This window comes from Rhipicephalus microplus, unplaced genomic scaffold (genome assembly GCF_043290135.1).
Source record: "Rhipicephalus microplus isolate Deutch F79 unplaced genomic scaffold, USDA_Rmic scaffold_12, whole genome shotgun sequence".
In the NCBI taxonomy this organism is placed as follows: domain Eukaryota; kingdom Metazoa; phylum Arthropoda; class Arachnida; order Ixodida; family Ixodidae; genus Rhipicephalus; species Rhipicephalus microplus.
In genome coordinates this window covers 44,519,701-44,543,817 of record NW_027464585.1, presented here as the reverse complement: position 1 = coordinate 44,543,817, position 24,117 = coordinate 44,519,701, and the positions used below count along the sequence as shown (strand labels likewise).

General features: G+C 46.5%; 1 protein-coding gene across 7 annotated transcripts in view; it reads left to right on the top strand.

Annotated features, from left to right (window-relative positions):
* Positions 1–24,117, top strand: part of LOC119166781 (methylthioribose-1-phosphate isomerase) — a 373,314-nt gene that overhangs the window by 200,197 nt on the left and 149,000 nt on the right. For all 7 annotated transcript variants that reach the window (XM_075882519.1, XM_075882518.1, XM_075882513.1 and 4 more), the window contains exon 4: positions 18,384–18,562. In XM_075882519.1, the coding sequence (XP_075738634.1) occupies positions 18,384–18,562 (179 nt within the window). The remainder of the gene's footprint in view (positions 1–18,383; positions 18,563–24,117) is intronic.

Genomic DNA, 24,117 nt, shown 5'->3' with positions numbered 1-24,117 from the left:
AATTGACTTGCACATTTGCCTGTGGTGCACTTCTGTCATTAGACCCTTCACAGTGCCTTTAGCCATTAGGGCATAGTAAAGATATGTATCAATACAATACAATAATGTACACTCGCATACAAACGAAATTTGGTGGATGACCCAAATATTCTGTCACGCGCACGTGTTTGTGTGTGTTCAGATGTTAGCAGAACATGCGAAGGTTCTATAGAAATGTTAGTCTCTGGCTTGAGTATGTTGCCACACTGTTTTCTTATAGCCCCGTTATGCTATGTTCAGCGCCAATCGCGTCTACGGTGTTAGAGAAGCTTCGAGGCAGTAGTAGATCGTTTTCATAAGGTTACGCCCACTTCGTGAACCTTTCAGATTTTTCTGGAACCTACGTCGCCGCTAGCGATAACCCTAGAATGTTTGATAGCAAGTGTGTAAATGCCGACATGCTTCGCTGCTTGTCAGTTGATCGACGGCAGATGCCCTGCTCGCCGCTATCAGCGCCAGCTTCTTGCTGTAAACTGACTTTCCTTTTACTTGGCCATAAGTTCGACCCGATTAAACAGTTTATTATTCGACCAGCAGTCTGCTTCCTTCATTCACGTCACGACCCCATGACATCTGGTGGAGGTGCTTCCCGTTCATGTACCGAATGACTCCCTCCGGTCGAGAGCCTAGCCCCAACCGTGAAGCAAACATCTCCACCTACCTCGACCTGCGAGCAAGCCGCCAGCAACAAGGGCTGCCTCCGAAGTACGGGGCTCTACCCGATAACAGTCGCAAGCCGAAGGCCACCATCACTACTGCGACAACTATGACAGCCCCTGTACCAACGCCCGCCATGGTCGTGACGCAATAGCCAAAAGAGCCGCCCATCTTTCGGGGATCATCATTTGAAGAACCGGAAACCTGGCTCATGATGTACGACTGAGTAGCAGCCTTGAACCAGTGGGACTCTGATGAAAAGCTGCGTCGCGTCTACTTTTACCTAAAAGATGCGGCGAAGACCTGGTTCGAGAATCAGGAGTCAGCCCTTCGCTCCTGGGATCTATTTTGCGGTGCATTCCCAGAAACCTTCACGAGTGTCGTCCGCAAATAAAGGGCCGGTGATTTGCTCAAGACCCGGGTACAGCCACCAATTGAGAATGTCACCATCTTCACGAAAGAGATGACGAAACTGTTTCGGCATGCCGATCCTGCCATGGCTGAGGACAAGAAGCTTCACTTCCTCATGTGGGGTGTGAAGCAAGAGTTGTTTGCGGGACTTGTTTGCTACCCGCCCAAGACTGTCGACGAATTCGTCACCGAGGCCGTGACAATATAGAAGGCTCTTGAAATGCGCACAAGGTAGTATGACTGTCGCTCTTCAACAGCCAATTATACCGAAGCCCAGGCCTTCAGCAAAGACGACTTGTGCGAGACAGTCCGACAAATTGTGCAGGAGGAGCTGTGGAAAATTTTGCCTTAATAACAGTCCCAAGTCGATTGGATTGCCGACACTGTCCGCAAAGAAGTTCGGCAATCGCTTGGAGTTTCTGAAGCTCCGCAGTCTCAGCCGCAAGCGATGAGTTACGCTGCTGCAACACGACACTGCGCTGCCCCTTCACGCCCTCGTCAAGCGGTGGCACCATTGCAGTTTCATCGCCAGACACCACCGCCACCACCACCAACGCCATACTGACCACCTTCAGGTTGGCGCAGCGCATGGAGAAAGACGGAAGTGTGGCGCTCCCCCAATCGCCGTCCACTCTGCTACAACTGCGGGAAAGCTGGCCACTCCTACCGCCACATCCAGTACAGACAGATGAGACTGCGTGGCTTCGCCGTCAATGCACCGTGTCTGCAGCCAACAGAACGGCCATGTGACATTGCCGACTACCTGGCAGGAGCACAATGGACACCATGAAGTCTTTCTCGTTCTCTGTCGCCCAGCCGCCGCATGTCACTGCACTACCGGCAGTACTGTGGCCTGACCCGGGGCCGGTCTCCTAGCCCCTATGCAGGAAACTAAGGGCAGCAACCGATGGAGCTGCGGTTGCTGTGCGACGAACTACTGAAGATCCTCCTCCTTCGACGGCGCGACAGAACTTTCCGAACACGACGCGAACCAGGCACCGCCCTGACGACGAAACCTCACTGACCGAAGATGACCTGACGACGCAACATGGAAGCAGCGGAACAAGCTGACGCAGCCGTGACCCAATGCCACAACCTATCTCCAACACGAGGCGAGGAACTAGTGACCTTGAAGTCCTTATCGATGGCCACAGTGTGACAGCTCTCGTCGACACCGGAGCCGACTTTTCTGTCATCAGTGGAGCGTTCGCCACGAAGTTGAAGGACGTCACGAATGCCGAATAATGCCCTGAAATACGGACAGCTGGAGGCCACCTAGTAACGCCAGAGGGAATCTGTACAGCGAGAGTCTGCATTAACAACCACATTGACCCCGCAAGCTTCGTTGTACTTCAGTGGTGCTCGAGAGATGTGATCCTTGCTATGGACTTCCTAAGCATCCATGGTGCAATCATCGATCTCAGATTCAAGTCAATAATGCTATCAAGAGAACAAGTCCTACTGCCGCACACACCGCCCAGAAAGCAGGCCTTGAATGTACTGCAAGATCAAATCATCATTCCTCCTCGCTCCAGCATCAACATCTCTGTCGGCTCTCAGAAAAACATATCTGCAAGGCGTCGTTGAAAGCGCACAGCATCTATTAATAAACCGCAAGATTTGTGTCGCAAGAGGAGTAGCCGAGCTGAGAGAGGGGAAAGCAACAGTAATGCTGACAAACTTCAGCAACGAATACAAGTACATGAGCAAGGGGACAACGGTTTCCTATTTCGAAGAAATTGTGGAAGCCAGCAATGCTATCACGCTCGCAGAATCTACTGAACCTGTTCTGACGAATCAAGGTTTCCAAGATAATTTCGACGTCAATCTGATGCTTCCGAAGCATAAGCAAGAACGGCTGAAAAGCCTGCTCCGGCAATGCGAGGACTTCTTTTCATCGTCCTCGAACATTTGGCAGACACCACTAGCAAAACATCGCATCATAACCAGACCACTCCGTCAGAGTCCATACAGAGTTTTTCGACGTGAGAGTGACAGGCAATAAGGAAGCAAGTATACGAAATGTTACGTGACATCATCCAACCTTCCAAGAGTCCGTGGGCATCACCTGTGGTGCTAGTGAAAAAGAAGGACGGCGCCCTACGTTTCTGCGTCGATTATCGTCGCCTGAACAAAATCACGAAAAAGGATATGTGTCTCCTCCCACGGATAGGCACTTTCGACAGACTCCATAACGCGAGGTATTTTTCGTCAATGGACCTCAAGACTGGCTATTGGCAAATTGAAGTTGATGAGAGAGACCGAGAGAAAACTGCCTTTATAACACCAGACGGCCTCTTCGAGTTCAAAGTGATGCCTTTTGGTTTTTGCTCGGCTCCCACGACTTTCCAATGTGTTATGGATACTGTACTGGCTGGCTTGAAGTGGCAGACTTGCTTTGCATACTTGGACGACGTCGTTGCGTTCTCCTCAAACTTCGACCAACACCTCCGGCGCCTTGAAGGTGTACTTCAAGCAATCGAAACCTCTGGACTCACCCTCAAGCCAGAAATGTACCGCTTTGCGTATGAGGAACTCATGTTCTTGGGCCATGTGATAAGTAAGTCTGAAGTACGCCCCGATCCACAGAAGAGAACCGCCATTGCTGCATTCCCGCCACCCACCGACAAAAGGCCGTCCATCGATTTCTCGGCCTATGCGCTTATTGTAGGTGATTCGTCCATAACTTTGTCCAAATCGCCGAGCCACTCACTAACCTTACCAGGTCAGACTTTGAATTTAAGTGGGAAAAGCCGCAGGAGGAAGCATTTCAAGAACTAAAGCGACACGTGCAGACGGCTCCGTTACTCACATTCTGACAAATTTGCTGAAACAGAAATGCATACAGACGCAAGCAGTGTAGGACACGGCACTGTTCTCGTGCAGAGGACAGATGGACAGGAAAGGGTCATCAGTTAGGCTAGCCAGTTGCTATTGAAGGCAAAAGCCAACTATTCTATAACAAAACAGGAGTGCCTTGCAATCGTCCAGGCTACATCAAAGTTTCGCCCCTACATTTACGGCAGCGCTTTCGAAGTTGTAAATGACCACCACACCTTGTGTTGGCTGGCGAACCTGAAAGACCTGATGGGTCGTCTCGCAAGGTAAAGCCTGGGACTGCAAGAATTTGACATTTCCATCATTTACAAGTCCAGAAGAAAGCACTCCGACGCCGACTGCCTGTCTCGTGCCCCCTCGTACCACAATCAAAGGACGACACAGACGATGAGTGCTTCCTGGGAACAGTATGTGCCGCCAACTTTGCCGAGCGACAACGAGCTGACCTAAAACTCAGGAGCCTTGTAGAATACCTCGAGGGCAAAGCCGTCGTTGTTACAAAAGTATTCGAACGAGGAATTTAGTAGTTTTTTCTGTGGAACAGCGTTCTCCTGAAGAACAACTTCTCGCCACTTCGAACCGACTATCTCGTCATAGTACCTTCAGCGCCTAGAAGTTTTGGATGCGTTACGCGACGACTCGACGGCTGGACAACTTAGTGTTTCTCGTTTGCTTGCAAGAATACAGGAGAAGTACTACTGGTCACACCTCTCCGCTGACGTCACTCGTTATGTGAACACATGCTGGGACTGCCAACAACGAAAGACACTGTTGACTAGACCAGCCAGACTTCTCCAGCCCACGAGCCACCTCGCAAGTCGTTCCAGCAAATTGGCACGGATTTACTGAGACCATTTTTTACATCGAATTATGGTAACCAATGGATTGTCGCAGCTATTGACTATCTCACGCGCTACGCTAAGACAAGGGTCGTGCCCGAAGGCACTGCCACTGAGGTAGCAAAATTCTTTGCCGAGAACATCGTCCTGCGTCACGGTGCTCCACAGGTCCTCCTTACTGACAGAGGTATGGTCTTTACGGCAAACCTAACTCAGGCGATGCTGAGGTACAGCCAGACAAGTCACCGCCGCACCACTCCCTACCTTCCACAGACCAATGGCCTCATGGAGAGTCCTGATATCGCCGATATGCTGGCCATGTAAGTCGATGTCGAGCACAAGACGTGGGATGAAATCCTTCCATACGTGACCTTCGCGTACAATTTGGCCATTCAAGAAACGACGCAGATGCCGCCGTACGAGTTGGTCTATGGAAGGAGCCCGGCAACGACGCTCGACGCTATGCTTCCAAACGTTTCGAACGAAGAGTACCTCGATGTCACTGCCTACCTTCAGTGTGTGGAAGAGGCTCGTCAACTCGTCCCCCTGCACATCATGAATCAGCAGGTGACGGATAGACGCCGTTACAATTTTTGACGAAGTTTCGTACAGTACCAGCCCGGGGACCATGTTTGGGTATGGACGCCGATTCACCGTCGTGGGCTCTGTGAAAACTTCGACGGTACTTCGGACCATACAGAGTAGTTCGACGTCTTAGCCCACTCAACTACGAGGTTGTTCTCGATGGCATTACAAACTCTCAACGCCGCCGTGTTCGACCTGAAATTGTCCATGTCGTGCGCCTCAAGCCATTTCATGCGCGAAGCTGAGGACTGTATTTTGTTGCTGTGCTTTATTGCTTGTAGTGATTGTTTATTTTCCTTTTATTATACTTTAGTCTTTTGTTACACCATCGGGACGATGTCTTTTTCAGAGGGGGGGCAATGCCATGTCCCTTCCTTATTGCCCCGTTACACCGTTACGCAGTAAACCTGACGCGTGCCTAACATGCGGGTCGAAACATGTCTGTACGTGTCACCTCATGCGTCACCCTCTCTACTGCTCGCAACGCTCGAGCGTGCATTGACTGGTAACATCATGGTAATAAGTGCACCGATCTGGTCTTTGCCAAATTCGACGTCGAATGTCTGCAGGAACCTCTCAGCATGCGCTTCACTGATCACAAGGCCTTGGTAGTCAAGGCGAAACGTGAACCAGCTCCGTTCCACTGGTTGTTTCCATTCTCAAGACACGACAAGACCTACGCTAGCCATCGCTTCAAACGAATCTTCAAACGCTCACCGCAGCACCCGCCATATCGCCGTTCAAACTATGACACCTGTGCGCGACGCTGCTGCTTCGCATCCCATAGGGTTTCCTTAGGGTAGATGGTGTGAATTTTAGCATTTGCACATGCCACCTCGGACAGGACAACAGAAAGTGACTTCACCGGTGCCAGTGATGATATTGCCATTTCTGACTTGCATTGGTGTTATCATGGCTGGCAAAGCCAGTGCTGCAGAAGTGGATTCCTGCACTTATATAAAGATACTGACACCATCGCTGAACATTTTACCCCGCTATAGAGCTTGTGTCAGAGTGCATCGTTGATCACCGATTTTATGGCTAAAGAGCCTGAATTTGCTTGTTTTGAAAGCTTCAATCCACAAATATATGGATGGTAATATTGATAAACGAATAACCAATTGATTGATTGATTTGTGGGGTTTAACGTCCCAAAACCACCATATAATTATGAGAGACGCCGTAGTGGAGGGCTCCGGAAATTTCGACCACCTGGGGTTCTTTAACGTGCACCCAAATCTGAGTACACGGGCCTACAACCTTTCCGCCTCCATCGGAAATGCAGCCGCCGCAGCCGGGATTCACGAATAACCAATTAAAGATGCATGATTAATCAATGAATCATTATTGATTTCTGGCTTTCAAATAATCGAATTAATCTATTAAACCTTTTCGATGAATCGACAATGGCAACCGCCGCCCTAACCTCAACAACACTCTGCACTGAAACATGGTTGCACACACACATTCATGATAGTGAAATCTTCGACGTGTCCTGTTTTAACATTTATCGCTGCGATCGCACCTTGCGTCAAGGCGGTGGCGTATTACTTGCTGTCAAAAAGTCTTATCCATCTCACTTAATTCATGTTCACACTGATTTAGAATCTGTATGGTCTTGCGTTGACATTGGGCACCGGAAATTTGTTATGGGCGTTTGTTACCGTCCACCTTCATATCGCCCAACGTTTGTGTCCGAACTACACGATGCGCTGAATATTGTTTCTACACGACACCCCACTGCTCCTATATTCCTTATGGGTGATTTTAACTTCCCACATATTTCTTGGTACTCGGAAACCCCCGCATCCAAACCACCTTCATCTCAAACAACAGAATTTCTCAATATTTGTTCATTATTTTCTTTTTCCCAGCTCGTTTCTGAACCGACTAGAACCACGCAAGAGACCGCGAACAAACTAGATTTGATATTAACTACGCACGCTAATTTTGCTTCCCCGATTTCATACTTACCCGGTCTGAGCGACCACTCGCTCCTTTCATTTAATATAAACGTTCCACTAAGCAAGGCTACGACCTCAACTAAGCAAATTCGCGACTACTCAAGAGCAGACTTTGAAACTATTAACAACGAACTAGCTTGCTTTCTGGACATTTTCTTGTTGCATTTTGATACGCGTACCGTTCAAGAAAACTGGAACCTATTTAAAAACAAAGTTCACGAACTAACTGATAAATACATCCCTCTGCGCACAATAAATTCTAACCCGGAGGCGCCTTGGTACAACAAGCAGTTAAACAGGCTGTCTAATCGAAAAAAGCGCTGCTATCGTCTGGCTAAAAAATCCCCGAGTGATTACCGATGGAACGCATACACAACCGCCAACAAAGCATACATTGCAGCAGTAAAACTTGCCAAATCACACTTTCTTCAGCGCACCCTTCCTTCTATGCTTATTAACGACCCTAAAAAATTTTGGCGTGTGATCACTCCTTCTAAAACGAATAGTATTACATTGACTGGGCCAGATGGTTCCATTATACCCAGTAGCGAATGTTCTTCCCTACTCAATGCAGTTTTTTGCCAGAACTTTGTTGTTTCTTCTAACCCCTTAATACCTGAACTTCAGAACTGTAATTATCTCTCCATGGACCCCATTGTTACTGACCCAGGTGGTGTAAGTAAAATAATCCAGTCACTGAAACCCTCATCGAGCCCCGGTGTTGACCTTATTAATACGAAGTTCTTAAAAAGTACTGTTGTGTATTCCTCTATTATTTTGTGCAAAATATTCCAGCAGACCCTCGACACGAGCATCCTGCCGGCGGATTGGGAAGTCGGGAAGGTGGTGCCACTCCATAAGTCCGGTAACAAACACACGCCTAACAATTTCCGACCCATATCACTAACAAGCATTCCATGCAAAATTCTCGAACATGTAATTTTTTCCGATCTGGTCAAATTTCTTGAATTGAACTCTTTCTTTTCACCCACGCAACATGGTTTTCGAAAGAAGTGCTTTCATTAACCCACAAGCTACACTTAATTTTAGATCGCCGTTCATCCGCTGATTGTATCTTCCTCGACTTCTCCAAGGCTTTTGACAAAGTGTCTCACAAACTACTCCTTTACAAACTAAGCAAGTTAAATCTAGATCCTAAGTTGTTTGCATGGATTGAGTATTTTTTTTCTAATCGTTTCCAGTTCGTCACAGCCAATAACTATGACTCTCCACCCAGTTCTGTTCATTCCGGCGTTCCCCAGGGCTCTGTCTTGGGGCCACTTTTGTTTTTGATATACGTTAATGACCTACCTAGCTGTGTTCTCTCTAATATTCACTTGTTTGCAGATGACTGTGTTATTTTTCGAGAAATTAACAACGATAATGACGTTACGGCACTGCAATCGGACATTAATGCCATTTCTAACTGGTGTGAGCAATGGTTAATGGAACTTAATACAACTAAATGCAAAGTCTTACGCATTTTAAGAACAGCCCTTTCGACGGGTTCCTATTACCTTAACAACACACTTCTTGAACCTGTGACGTCGTACCGATACCTGGGAATTCACATAACAACTGATCTTACCTGGTCGCTTCATATTAATATCGTTATTAATAATGCTAATCGCCTGCTTGGCTACCTTCGCCGCAACTTCTTTTCTGCACCTACCTCTTTAAAAACACTTTTGTATAAATCATTGGTTCGTTCTAAACTCGAATATGCATCATCCATTTGGGACCCGAGCCATGACTATCTGGTGACATCACTTGAGCTCGTGCAGAACAACGCAGCATGTTTCATTCTCGGTAATTTCACCCGTGCGGCAAGTGTCACGTCCATGAAAAACTTGCTTCAATTACCCACTCTAACTTCGCGCCGCAAACACTCTCGCCTCTGTCTCTTTCACAAAATTTACTACCATAATTCGCCCCTATTCAGTGAGTTAATTACTCCTCCTTCATATATTTCTTCTCGTATGGATCACCGACACAAAGTAGGAACAATACCATGCAACACCAATGCCTTCTTTCAGTAATTTATTCCTCGGACGTCACAAGATTGGAACCACCTTCCCGTACTGACTGCCGCAATCGAAGACAACCATCAGTTTCGTGCAGCACTAACTAACATTGTATGATTAGGGCCCATGTATGTTTGTACTTATCTGCTTACTACTTTTGTTGCTGCTTTTTAGTTTTTTGTATAACCTTGTAACCCACTCCCCTCTGAAATGCCTGTAGGCCTTGAGGGTACAAATAAATTAATAAATAAATAAATAAACACCCCTTGGCCAGTGTGCATGAGTGCAAAGCGAGTGATGCCGAGATGCAGAAGTCGAGCTCACCTAATCTTTTTCACTACTGCATATATCAGTACGCTAGTAGAACGAGCCCGAAGCCGCCTGCAGCCTTACCTCATAGAAGCACAAATGAACTCGCCCTTGTCTCCGTCGCCTATGGCGTCTACCTCTGAGACCTCCCCAAAGTTTCTAGCGCGGGTAGGACAATGCATGGGCATTCACTTCATTGAATGAAAGCAGTAAAGCAATGCGTCACCGTTCAACAGAGAGGTACATTTCAGATGTGCAAGCACATTGTCTAGTTGCTTATTTTGTCTGTGTTTGTTATTGGCTCTGCACTGTTTCATCTTAATTCTTCACACAACTTCAACTCTCCAATTGCCTTTGATAACAAGTGAGCTTCTTCGTCTGCTGTGTCTATGACATTTTTAAAGTATCTTATTTAACTCTCAGGCCGGCCACGGCAGATGTGTGGTTACAGCGCTCAGCTGCTCACACGAAGGTCTATGAGGGGGTGGGGAGATTGTTTGTGGTCCTTGTGCTCTGAAACCTAAACTATCTTGAATAAATAGCACTCAAAAACATCTGATGAGGGCTGAACATACTGATAGCAAATCCGTCAAAATTAATGCTGAGCTTATTAATGCTAATATAGTTTACACAGAGCTAGATTGATTGCTGGAAGTTCTCCTATCAAGATTGGCACAGAATTTGGAAGGCTGAGCGAAAATGACCAATTTGGAGTAAGAGAGAAAATTATGATTCCACATTTTTCTGCACTTTGTGAAGCATCCATCGCTATGACTGTCTTTATTGGCTCGTGTTGTAGGTAATCATTGATGTAACGCTTAATAAGTGGAGCAACATTAGTTTTACAGAGTTTAAAAAAGTATCATCAATCTCTCTTTTAATAGACTTGTCGCTATTACTGATTGTACACAGGTCATTAATTCCAACGTTTATTTTGTCAAGACAGCTTTCTTTAACTGTTTTTACGGGGTGCCGGTAATCGGTAATCGCTTATTTTCTTGGCAGGTGCGGCATGCTTGCATTTCTGTTGTGATGTTATCATCTATGGCTGGGCACCAAACATGGCTATGGGCCACCGCTTTCATTTTCGCCACTGCTGGATGCCCTTCATGCAGCAGTTGCAACACGTCGACCTGCATAGATGCGGGCACAACCACCTTGCTTCCTAGCAGAATGCAATCACCCTGCACATTCATTTCATGAAAGCGAGTTTCGTACTCTTTCTATGGAGCTTCTAGGAGAACTCCCCTACCAGCCCCAAGAGCTTCGCGAAGACGTGACAGCAGTGCGTCTTTGCTCGTAGCAGCCACAATAGCTTGCGCTGACATCACTCTGGGGTAAGACCCTTGGACCATAAAAATCTCCGGCGGGTTCTCAATTTGAAAACGAGCTGTTGGAAGCGGAAGTCAGCTTAGGACATTGGCGTGTGGAATGTGACCACCGGGTCTGTACTTCAACACATAATCATAGCCCGACAGGAAGAGTGCCCAGCGGAGTGATCGAGGTGAACAAGATTCTGGAACCAAAAAGCACCAAAAGTGGCTTGTGATCGGTTGCTATTTTGAATCGCCGTCCCCAAAGGTACTGTTTGAAACGTGTTACCCCGAACACAACTGCTAAGGCTTCTTTATCGAGCTGGCTGTAGTTTTTTTCAGCTGTGGCCAAGCTTCTGGACGCAAAAGCAATTGGCTGCTCTTCACCTGATTCTTCCCGCTGAGCTAGAACTGCGCCAAGACCATATGGCGACGCATCATTTACAAGCACTGTAGTTTTGATCGGGTCAAAGTGCGCCAATGTCTTCGCAGATGCCAAGAGCTGCTTACTTTTGCTGAAGGCCTCCTCCTGAAGTGGTGCCCAGGTCCATGGTGTACCTGGTACCAATAGACCATTCAATGGATTGTGTACCGCTGACAAGCGAGGGCTGAACTTTTGGTAGAAGTTGATCAACCCCCTAAAGCTTTGCAGAGTTTTCACGTCTTGTGGCCTTGGTGCTGAGAGGATGGCTTCCACGTTCCTAGGGCTGGGATGCAGGCCTTCAGCGGTGATGGGGTGTCCTAAGTAATCAATGCGGTCTTTTATAAATTTGCATTTTGCTAGCTTCAGGTGCAAGCCGGCATCTTGGAGGCGCTTGAGAACTTTGCTCATGTTTATTCAGTGGTTCTCGTCAGTGTTTCTTGTCACCAGGATATCATCAAAGTAGACAACGTCGTTAGGAAGGTTGCTCAGCAAGTTGTCCATTTCTCACTGGAACAACAAGGGCGCTGAATCGACACCAAACGGAAGCCTCGGAAACTGAAACAAGCCTTTCACTGTCTTGATAGTAACCAGCTTCTGCAACTGCGCATCAAGATTTATCTGCTGGTAGGCGTCCTTCAAATCCAATTTTGTGAACTTCTTTCCCCCACACAGTTTGGCAAACAGCTCTTCGATCCAGGGAATCGGATAACATTCAGTCACCGTGATTGGGTCGATAGTGACCTTAAAATCACCACACACATGTTGTCTATCATCTTGCTTCACCACTGGAACTATTCAAGGCGGCCCATTTGGACGTGTTCACTGGGCGTATGATGCCTTCGCGCTGTAACCGCTGAAACTCTTCGACATATCTGTCAACAAGCGCGAACGGCACTGGTCGCGCTTTGAGAAAGTTTGGTCTGGCTCCTTCTTGCAGTGATATCATGGCCAAGACTCTGTTCATTGTACCAAGGTTGCCTGAAAAGACGTCCCTGAATTGTCCGACTATGCCTTCAACGGTGCTGATTGTTTTCATGTCTAACGGCTTCAAGGTGGTATTACCAAATGCTTCCATCCAGTCCTTTCGAAAAGTGTCGGGATGCTCTGCTCACAACTAATAATGGCAAAGTTGCCTCCTGCGCGCCCACATATACTGTGGCTGACATTTTTTCCAATACTGCCAACAGCTCTCCAGAATAGCTTTTGAGCCACATTTCACCATGCTCCAACAGCTCTCTTGGGAACAGAGCACTAAATTTTGTGTCAGCTCTTATCGAAACACTTGCACCGGAATAAAGTTCGATTACTAGCGGCACGTTATTGACATGAGCTTCAAGTTTCATGGGTTCCGGTCTGATGGCACGAAGAGACCACAAGGTGTATTCCTCACCTTGTCCCGGTTCTGTTTCGGAAAGGTCGTTCATGTTGTGCACGGAGCAGTAGCCTGTCCTATTCCTTCTGTTAATCGCAACTGTCTTGCAAACTTTTGCGAGGTGGCCCTTCTGACAGCACTTGAAGCAGATAGCATCGCAGTATCGGCCGCACGTCGTCTGGTGTCTGCCACTGCAGCAGGCGCACCTTACCTCCGTCATCTTCCTTGTCGGCTGCTCTGCGAAGTTTGCTGACTGCATTATATCTGCAGAAACAGATAGGGCGCCAAGCATGTGCGAGTCTCTTTTTGCAGTTTATATCACCTTGACAAAATTTTTTGTCCTTTCCAGGTTTAAATAAACACTTTCCAAAAGGCAAGTCTACATTCTGGCATCATTGATTCCGCAGACAATCTGGTCACGCATCATTTGCTCGCGCACTGCGCTAAAGTTGCAATTGTCTAGTAGCTTGTTAAGTGCAGCTATGTAGTCACTGACAGCCTTGCCTTCGTGCTTTTTTTCTAGAAAAACAAACTTGAAACTGGCGACCACTTCGAAAACATTTAGCTTGAAGTGTGCGCCAAAGGCTGCAAAGATACCTGCAAGTGTCGCATCACTCTGTTTTGTAGGCAACAGCAGGTTTCGTAGCAACGGGTACGTTGCTACACCGCAGTTTGTCAGGAATACCGGCCTCTTTTTTTCCTCATCCACATCGTTCATCGTGAAGTGAAGCAAGACACTCTCGTGATATTCCGGCTACTCATTTGTGCATGCGTCGAATGCTTCCAGTCTGCCCATAGACGACATTCTTGTTGAATCGAGGCGCGGGTGTTTTCTGCCGCGCCCAACTTGCAGATTTTATCTCTCGTCCCCAGTTGTCCTGTTCTCCTCTTATGGCAGCACAAAGACGAGGCTCAGTACAAATGCTGACTGATCTATGAGGCCAGCAGCAAGTTTTTTTCAATGATCATAGGAGCGATAAAAGGCGCCATCCTGTGGCACTATGTGATGCTGCTTAGGCTGATGGCAGCAACATAACAGATACTGAAGCTACAACTGATATTAACCAAACATGACGTGCATCTGTATAGTAGGAGTAGATATGAAGTGTTTATCTCCTTGTTATTAACTTAGATAGCTAGCATAGTAACCGTAGTCACTTTGCATCGACTTGATGTCTGCACAGTACTTATACCGAAGCAGATTCAATACCTTGCGTGGTTTTGTGTATAGAGTACATGACTGCCACACAAAATGCTAGACTTCAATTCTTTCTGGGATCCTGATTTTTATTCTTTGCACTCATATCAACGCTGCCAATGCCAGATTTTTGAAAGGTTCTCGCTTTTAAATTACCGATATCTGTTGTCACAAAGGCGTCTGTGTAAGCAGGCGTTTGGTGTGTAACGACACCACGGACTCGAGCTAACGTGGGGGTTCTCACCAGAGAAGAATTGGCCACCCTGGTGCAGTATCTAGCCACTACCTCCCACATACAAACGTCAATTAACTCATGGCCCTCAGTCCCCAGCAGCTGCGAAGCAACTGACCACGGCGGCGGTCAGATCTGCAACGCAGCAGAGGGTGCTAAGAATCTCTGGATCCAGACAGGCTGTTATTGGAACCTGAACTTGGCAATGTTTAACGCTAGGACCTTATCTAGTGAGCCAAGTCTAGCTGTACTATTCGAGGAGCTAGAGGGTGTTAAATGAGATATAATAGGGCTCAGTGAGGTTAGGAGGACAGATGAGGCCTATACGGTGCTACAGAATGAGCACGTCCCTTGCTATCGGGGCTTGGCTGACAGAAGAGCACTGGGAGTGGGGTTTCTAATTCACAGGAACATAGCTGGCAACATAGAAGAATACTATGGCATTAATGAAAGGGTGTTAGGTATCGTAATTAAACTCAATAAGAGATACAAGATGAAGGTGGTACAGGCTTACGCGCCTACATCCAGCCATGATGACGCTTCAGTTGAAAGCTTCTATGAAGACGTGGAGTCGGCAATGAGCAAGGTAAAGTCACAGTATACTATATTGATGGGAGACTTTAATGCAAAGGTAGGGAAGAAGCAGGCTGGAGACCAGGCAGTAGGAGATTATGGCATCGGTACTAGAAATGCCAAAGGAGAGCTACTAGTAGAATTGGCAGAACGCAATAATTCACAGATTTTGAATACCTTCTACCGAAAACGAGAAAATGGTAAGTGGATATGGAGGAGCCCTAATGGCGAAAATAAGAACGAAATAGACTTTATAGTGAGTGCACACCCAGGCATTGTGCAGGATGCGGAAGTGATTGGCAAGGTACGATGCAGTGACCATAGAATGGTACAGTCTCGAATTCGCCTAGACTTGAAGAAGGAACGACAGAAACTGATACGCAAGAAGCCAATCAATGAGCTAGCACTGAGAGGGAAAGCACTGGAATTCAGAGTCTCGCTTCAGAACAGGTACTCGGCTCTTATTGTGGAAATAACCTTATCGTAGATACAATGAATGATAATCTGACGAGTATCATTACGGAGTGTGCAGTGGAAGTTGGAAGCAAGGTAGTTAGACAGGACACTGGCAAGCTTTCCCAGGAAACGAAGAATCTCATTAAGAAGTATGAAAGCATAAACGTCTCAAGTACAACAGACAAAATAGAACTGTTAGAGCTTTTGAAGTTGATTAATAAGCATAAGGTATTCGATGTAAGAAAGTATAACATCAAGAGAATTGAACACGTTCTGAAAAACGGAGGAAGCGTCAAAGCAGTTAAGAGGAAACTTGGGATAGGGAAAAATTGGATGAGATGTATGCTTTAAAGTACAAAGAAGGCAAAATAACTACTCATTGCCACACTGTGAGCTTCTAGTTTGCATTCCCGGGTGCATTGACAGTTTTGGTGTAGTGAATTATCAGAATGCAGTAGGCATATCTGCTGAAAATTTTATGGAACTGCTAGAGTATTACCTAAGGTCGACTTTTGCAAAGTGGGATGATCACATTTACTTGCAACGTCAAGGTGTGTGCACAGGATCATGCCTTGTGCCCATTTTAAGTGATTTATTTTTAGCCAGCCGTGATTGTGCCATTCAGAATTGCTTGGAATCCACAACTGTTAAGAAAATATTCCGCTATGTTGATGACTTCCTCGTGTTGTTTCAAGTTGGAACCTCGTCGGCCATTTCATCTTTGTCAGTTATGTTAGAAATTTTCAGTAAGTGCCTTTCTCCGCTTGTTATAACACATGAAGTTCCGGACAGAGGTTCCTAGATTTGGTGTTAGTGTTGAGTCCTTTCCACGTGGGTGGGGCCTATGAGCCGCGTGCAAACAAGCCAATCCTACCTTTTGTTTTGGCACATTTGAAAGTGGCGAAGCTCGTTATTGCTAAGACTTGCTACACAAACGCTCTGCGAAGGTCCTGCCTTCACATGATTCGGTCCAGCTTTAATCAGCAAACTAAACGCCTCACCGAGGCTGGTTTCCCGATGTACATTTTGACCGCCGTTGCTGAGTGTCTACTCGGAGAAATCAGAATGAGTCCAGAAATTAATGCTCGAACCCGTACAAAGGATAAGGAACGGGAGAAACGAAGCTTTGTTGTTATTCCATATATCCACGGCATCACCCACAACCTCAAAAATGTGGCCAGCAGGTGCGACGTACAGCTGGTTTTTTCTGCCCCAGAAAAGCTGGCTAGGTTGTGCAAGGCCGTGAATCTTGGTTCCAGGGGAGAGCGAGGCTGCAAAATCAAGCATTGGAAGAAGTACGTTCCATGTATCGAAGGGGTGGAGTACTTTCTACTCCTGTCCTGCGGCAAGTGTTACATCGGCCAAACAGGCAGGTGCTTAAATGAGCGGCTGAAAGAGCACGCTCACAACATCTCTTCTACAGTATCGGGCCACCTCGGCATTCATTGCCAAGACTGCGGTTGTGTCCCCGACTTTCAGCATTGTACTGTCATTAGGCGTCATCGGGACCAGTTGATATGCGAAATTTATGAGGCCGCAGAAATAGGAAGGCTGGGCAGTGCATGTGTCATCAGGCCTTTGATTGCTCTATCACAAAAAGAATTAGATTTTCTTCAGAACGTTGGCACACGTTTTGTTCATGGTGCGTTATCACGATGATTACTCAGGTGTTAGGTAAATTTTGTATTCTTTGATTTGTATTTTTTTTGTCAGATACTACTCAAGTATATATTGTGCGGTTCCAGCAAATAAATCTTGTTGCAAGTCAGTGCCGCTGCCTGTCTCCTTTTTTTGCCCCTCGTTTTTGGCGCTTTCTTTTTACGTGAATCGCATATATAAATGCATTGTCTCGGTGCATGCTGCTTAAAACTGAGTACATGTCCCTTTTTTATGCTATTGAACAAGCGCTGTGTGTATAAAAAATCACAACAAAGTGCAATTGCGTTGATGAAGTCATCTTTCCCTCTCTTTATATATATATATATCCTGGATGATGAGTGAGGTAGGTTGCTTGCCCCCCCCCCCCCTCCCCCCTCCTTGCGATAGAGTTGGTACGCCACTGCTTCCTGCATTTTTGTTTTGCAAGCAATGAACTATCCCACTTTTGTGCAAGCAGTCTTGGCAAGTATCCCCATTATTGCTTGTGTAGAACTAAAGTTTTATGCGTGACTTAGCCTGTTGCCTTATTTGCCTGAACTGTGAATAAGCTTCCCATAGCTGCGATTACTCATGCTACAGGGGAAAGACATTGACACATGCGACTAAAACTGGAGCTGAGCTTCAGCATCGGCTGTGTGTACGACAACTCTTATAATATGGTGCCGAATAAATCCTCAGGGGTAGTAATCACCTCAGGGGTAGTAATCACACACAAGCCCACTAAGCGGGCTTGTGTATGGCTTGTTCGTGCACGACTTGTTCAGCTCTACCCGCTACGGCAATCACCAAGTTGCTCCAGTCTCGAAAGAAATTAATCCCTCATGCGAGCTACCCAAATGCCTTTCCTACAGTAACAACGTGCATGGGGCACAGTAAGATATTATTGCTTTTGGATGTTGTAATAAGCTTCACGGCGGTAACAAATTTTCATTGGGATTGTCTGATTAAATTCCAACGAGATATATTACATATGGTTATAACAAGGTAAGTGAATAATAATGCCATTGATATGCCATGAAAATATACCGTATGTTTATGATTAACATTTGTGTGTACAAGTCATTTTTGTGTCAAACATGGCTTCATCATTACAAGTCTCGCTCCCGAATGCGGTTTTAAAGAAATTTGTGCTTGGTCTGAAGAAGACTGCTGTTCTTGTTGGCTACAGTGACAATCCTGGTTAAACCAGTGCTTATTGTTTCAGCCATGTGTACTTTGACGAGTGATCACATAATTTTATTGGGAGTCTGTGGAGTACCTCCTTTGATGGTGGGGATGCATGTGCACTAAGCCTGGTGGTGACATTTAAGGCATAATATAAAGTGTGGCCTTGAAAAGGTTCCCTTCCTCCTTCTCTTGTGCAGTAGTATTTAATGCCCATTTTGTGGCAGTATAGTGAAAACAGAATTGTGAAAGAGTTAATTGCTTCATTTATTTGGCAATTTTTTTTTCGTAGCTGGGTAGAAAGCTTTGTAACTATCACTGTATAGGATCTGTGCGGAGGCGGAAGGCATGCTGGCTGCAGATGTGGCTGCAAACCGTGCCATCGGCCGACATGGGGCCGAACACATGGTGGTGAACTGCCGAACAGCAAGTGATGGCAAGCTTGGCATCCTCACTCACTGCAACACGGGCAGTCTGGCCACTGCTGGCTACGGAACTGCACTCGGTAAGCGGAGGCTGTTCTGCTTAAAGTTTTCAGTTCTTTTGTTTAGGGGGACCTTGAAATAGCTTTGGTGATTTTGTAAAGCTTCCATGTTTGAATCCTCCCAGCGAATGTGTTCCAAGTAAACACAGTGTGGTGTGTTTCGGTTTCAGGAAAAGCTATTTTCGGTTTCATGTAAAGTATGTTAGCCCTTAGGGGGTGCCACCCTGTGTATATGCGCGGCATTGTATATAATAAGGGAGTTCCTGCTTGCCTACAGGCTGCTGCGTACTTCTCGTCGGCCAGCGCTTCAGTGCCGTGCCCTGTATTCTCCGTGCAGCGTAACCGCCACGCGATACTACATTTTGACGACGAGGATCTGCAATCCATGAGCATCAGGCAATAAGGTGGACACCCAGCCTTCTTTTTTGTGCTGTCGACTCAGCACCCGTGCAAGCTGTCCCACCGGTACTGCATTTTCTGCTTGATTTCTACTTTTCTACACTTCCGTGCCAGTTCGTTCACGAGGCCTACCGACGTGCGCATGTCCTTGAACTGCTTTCTCAGCGCTTTCTTCGGCAAACATGAATGCGGCGACCCCTCCGCCTCCGTTTGTTCAGTGCCCCGGTGTACCACCTATTCAATGGAGGCATTGGCGTCCTGTGTTACAGGTTTACATTGACGCTGCTGCCACATTGGAGCACAAGAAGGCACTGCTCCTGGACGCCTTAGGCGTCGAGGAACTCAACACCTACCTGCGTGTCGCTGAAGAAGAGCAGCAGCCGGGAGCCGACCGGTCAACTCAGAGGACAACGCTAAATGTGTTTGACGCAGCCCTTGCGCTGCTTAATGAACTCTTTGACCCTCAAAGCCCTGCAGCAGGGCTGTTACGTTTGGCCCGGCAATTTGTCTGGGCAGACGCCATTGTGCGTAAGCCGGTCTACTAGAGAGGCTTTCAACCCCATCAGCACCCAGTCTGCAAGACGCTGTCCGGTAGACGTTCCGGGAAGCAGTCGGGTCTCAACGAAAGCTTCGCGAGGCAAGCTTTTTGTTGAAAGGGCTCGATCAGCGGGGGAACGACGCCACTTTGGCAGTCTAATAGACAACCTTGTGCCTCGGCTTTTGTCATCTACGTGAGACCATCTTAACGCACCGACAGCCCGGAAGCTTGGGAACACGTCGAAGAAGTCATTCACCGGAATCGAGCGTTTGGACTGCCTGAAGCTGAAAGCAGTGTGGACCGCTGCTGACGGTCGGGTTAGCGGCCATCTCCCTGGAGAAGCTTAAGTTTCCCTCTCCGGACTCTATCTCCTCGCCCTGCGGTGCCTTCAAGACGTGGACCAGGTGCGTCTTTGTGTGGTGCACTCCTGTTACCATTGGACCGTTTAGCCCAGACAAGTAGTGCAATATCTACACCCTTCCTGGTGGGTGGACCACAAAGGCTTGGTCCCCTTCTGTGTGGCCAGAGTGATCAGCGCCTCCTTCGAACAGCGATGATGGCGGGCTATAAAAGCCGAAGCATTTTTGTAAATAGTGCTGAATCTTGTGCTGAATCTTGTACGGAATCATGAGCTGAACCTCTGTTGTACATAATGGGGGATCTTCTCGATCCCTGTACAGTTCCTTTCCTTCTACTATAATGTAAATAAACCATCGTTCTACCTCTTATGAAGGCGTCTCCTCACTGGCAAAGATCAGCTATGCGGACGACGGCGGAGTGCCAGCTACCTTAAAGAGAACCTGCCGTGCCTGTCATCGAGACCCTCCTACTCTTAACAACTGGTGGCAGCCGGGGGAGGCCATCATAAAACTTCCTCCTTACCTTTACGGGGCCCAGACCAGTCGACAGTAGAATTTATTCAGGAAGTACACAGAGTAGCCAAGCTTTGTGAATTCGGCGAGGCGGGCGATATTATCGCCTTCGACCAGATCGTCTCTGGTATTGCCTCGCCGCACCTCGTTCTACAGATTTACTTGGAGGAAGCCATAAATAATCATGGCTATTTCAAGGCAACGGTTTCGTACAACTGCAACTGCGCCACGATTCTCTTCTACGTCACGGACAAAAGCACCTCGCTCCTGGGATTAGATGCCATTCGAGCTTTGAAAATTATTCAACCAGGTTAAAGAACTATTTGCTGACCACCCGGTCATAAATATTTTTGATAACAATATTTCCGGTAGTGGTTACCACCGACGCATCCAATGTTGGCATCGGAGCAATGCTTCAATAACAGAGAAGAGATCAGCTGCTAACTGTTGCTTTTGCATCTAGAACATTGTTTCAGGTGGAACGCCGGTACTCAGCAGGGCAACGCGGAGCTTTTGCTTTCCCTTTTTTTCTTCCTGCCTCTCCGTTCACGGCCTTGAAAGGAGAAGGGTCTCTGCGTGCAGAGACGGAAAAGAGAGAAGCGTGGCACAGGCGGGTTGCAGATTGGCATTTGAGAGAGAGCAAACAATCTGCCACAGTCTTTTCTTTCTTTTCCCTCTTTTTCTTCTTCGCACGCAGTGTTGAGAGGTGCCGTTGCAGGATCGGGTATGGTACTGAGAACATTTTAGGAGCGCGGCATGTTTGAATTAATCGTCGGAAGTGCTTGTGTGTTTGAATTACAGGGCATTTTTGCCCAGTGGAATACATATAGCTTTGACGAGACCACAGCATGAGTTCGAAATAACTGGAAGTTCGAATTAAGCGTGTTCGAATTAATGAGATTCGACTGTGTTTATTTTCTGTCACTCGCGTGGTCGCATAGCGGTACGTCGGGCGCGAGGCGGTTTCCTTCTTTGTATGCTTATAGGTGTGCGCCCATCTGAGCATACTTTGCCACAAACTTTAATAATTGATATAACGAAAGAATTGGTATAACGAGGTAATTGTAACTCCTCTTCAACTTCATTATAATGAGGTATGAGTGTATTGTCATTCGCTATGTCATACCTGGGATGTTGTCTTTGTAACACAATAGCAAACAAATAACTTTACATGTAAGTAGTATAGAAACAAATGGACAGATATTTCGTGATGCTATGATGTCCGAAAAATTATTGTGTATGACGAAAGATGCCTGTAACCGCTTCGCAGCAAAACAACAGGCACGTTTCCGGAGGTGCATGCTACTTGAATGTAGAAATGACCACCCGCGCGGTTATAGCTATCTCATAGTGACTGCATCAGTTATTCAACTAAACTGCGTAGCTCTCCAAACCATTATGTAACAATTTGTGTGAGTAGGGCGTGAGTTTTGGGTGGAACACGCAGAAAGGGATGGCTCTGGCAAAAATGCCTGTGCGGCAGCACAGCATCTCGAACCAGGAGTCAATGCAGACTTGGGCCGTAGGTCACAATCCCTTGCGTGAGCCACGATACTGCTATCCACCTATACAATGTTTTAAGGTGGGTGCTGCCGTATTGCTCAGTGGGCGCTGCTTTCCCTCATCTGGCAACTCTTCTGGAGCGTGGAAAGCTTTGTGTTTGCATGGTGGATATGCGTGAGGTTGCATTTCTAGAGTTTTTTTAAAATTTCTAATGCACTCAATTTCTTTTAAAATGATGCAGTTAGGTATTAAATGCGTCTGAGACGTCCTTAAATGTTTTGATCCATTCGGGGTCAAATATGATTATACGCAATGGCGGGAACATATCGCAAGTAGTGGGTATCATATGATAAAAAGTGCTTAACAGCGCAAACGACAACAGGGGATAAAAGAGACGAGACAGAGCGCTGAACTTCCAACAATTTATTTCTTGCGAAGGTCCTCGCTTTTATACAGTTACCAGTGGCACCAGTCATGCGCAAAACACAATGATAATGCATAAGTACATCACACCAACAAGCAAAGGAACAACGTTTCTTTATAGGTGAGCGCGACAGAAGGGGTGCTAACACAAGCTTCTTTCAATGAGCATATCTTTTCTGCCTCTATGATCTTGCGCGTGGTGCGATCCCTGCATGTTGCAACAATAGTGCACTCTGAAAATATTGGCTGGCAGCCACACGTGCTGCAGTGAATGGACAGCCATCCTTGTTAATAATGATGCACATTGTACATCTGTTCCTTCAGCCTCTCATTTATACAACGAACTGTTTGACCGATGTAATACCTTCCACACGATAACAGAAGCTGATACACCACACTACAGGTATAATCTATAAATTTATTTGCATGTTTTGTAGTGCAACCGAGGGTGGGTCTGGATGGAGGAACGGACAGCTTGCACAGGCGACTCAATTTTTGAGGAGCCGTAAAGACCATCTTCACATTAACAAGCTGTGCCACTTTCTTAAGAGATGTGCGCTATCTCGTGCATATACGGAACCATGGCGAAAGCCTGTTTAGCTGTGACAGGTTGGACAACGTTATCGTTCTCTTTGGCCTGAAGTTCACGCAGCAGGCCTTCAGCAGCGGAAATTTGCACATGGTCGGGGTAACCAGCCGACGTCAGCCTTAAGGTTGCTTCACAATGCTTTCGGTAATCTTGTGCACACAGGATTTTTGCAAGGCGTTCAGGAAGCAAGATTTTGCGATACCTTGTTTAACTAATTTAGAATGCGCGAAACGAAAGGGCAAGAAAGGCTTATTTCTATGCGGTTGATACATCCAGCAAGTGCGGTCATTATTCAGGAATAGCTTAATGTCAAGGAGCCTGATTTCACTATTCTCAGAAAGTTCACGAGTAAGCTCAAAATGTTTGAAACCACTTCACATCAGGTCTAAAACTGCAAGAGCGTCATTCTTATACGATGCAACATCGGTGTCCATAAAGATTTAAGAAATCATCTACGTATTTGAAAACGTGCATCACATTAGCTTTAGTGAAAACTTTCGAAATGGAACTGTCTAATTTGCCCCAAAACAGGTCACTGACGATGGGAGCGATGCAAGAACCAATACAGATACCTGATTTTCGAAGGTGAGGTTTTCTATCCCATAGGATGTACGTCGACTGAAGGTAAAACCTAAGGAGCTCTGAAATCCCACTCACGCTGACGCCAGACCGAGTCTGGAATTTCGAGGTGCCAAACTCATCTATATATTCTCCAATGCATCGTAACAATGAGTCATGTGTAAAAGAATAATACAGGTACTAGACGTCTACAGAGAAGGCGACGAGACTCTTATTCCCACAGGACGAAAGAAAATTTTGGACTTCACATGAACTTTTTACCAGAAAGGATTCGATCACATCTAAGCCTTTCAAAGTTTTATGCTGGTAGAGCGCAACACACACATGCCAGGTACCATTTTCAGATACTATTTTAGCCTAAAAGGCATGTCGATCTTATGCGTTTCGGCACTGAAGAAGGCTTCAAGGAATTGTTACTTGGCATCTGACATGTTCATATAGACACTTACAAGATTTCACTTGCGAAGCAGGCTCTTAGCTTTACTTTTGACCTTTTTCACTTCCACATGACCGTGAAAAAGGTCTGAAACCGTGTGAGAACCTTTTTTCCCGATACTTTTTAAGGGACAATACGGCAAAGCAGCCCTCTTTGTCAGCATCTAACGCACATGCACTCTTATCATGTTATAACAACACGCTCAATACTACTGTCTCTTAAGTTTCGTGGGTGTCA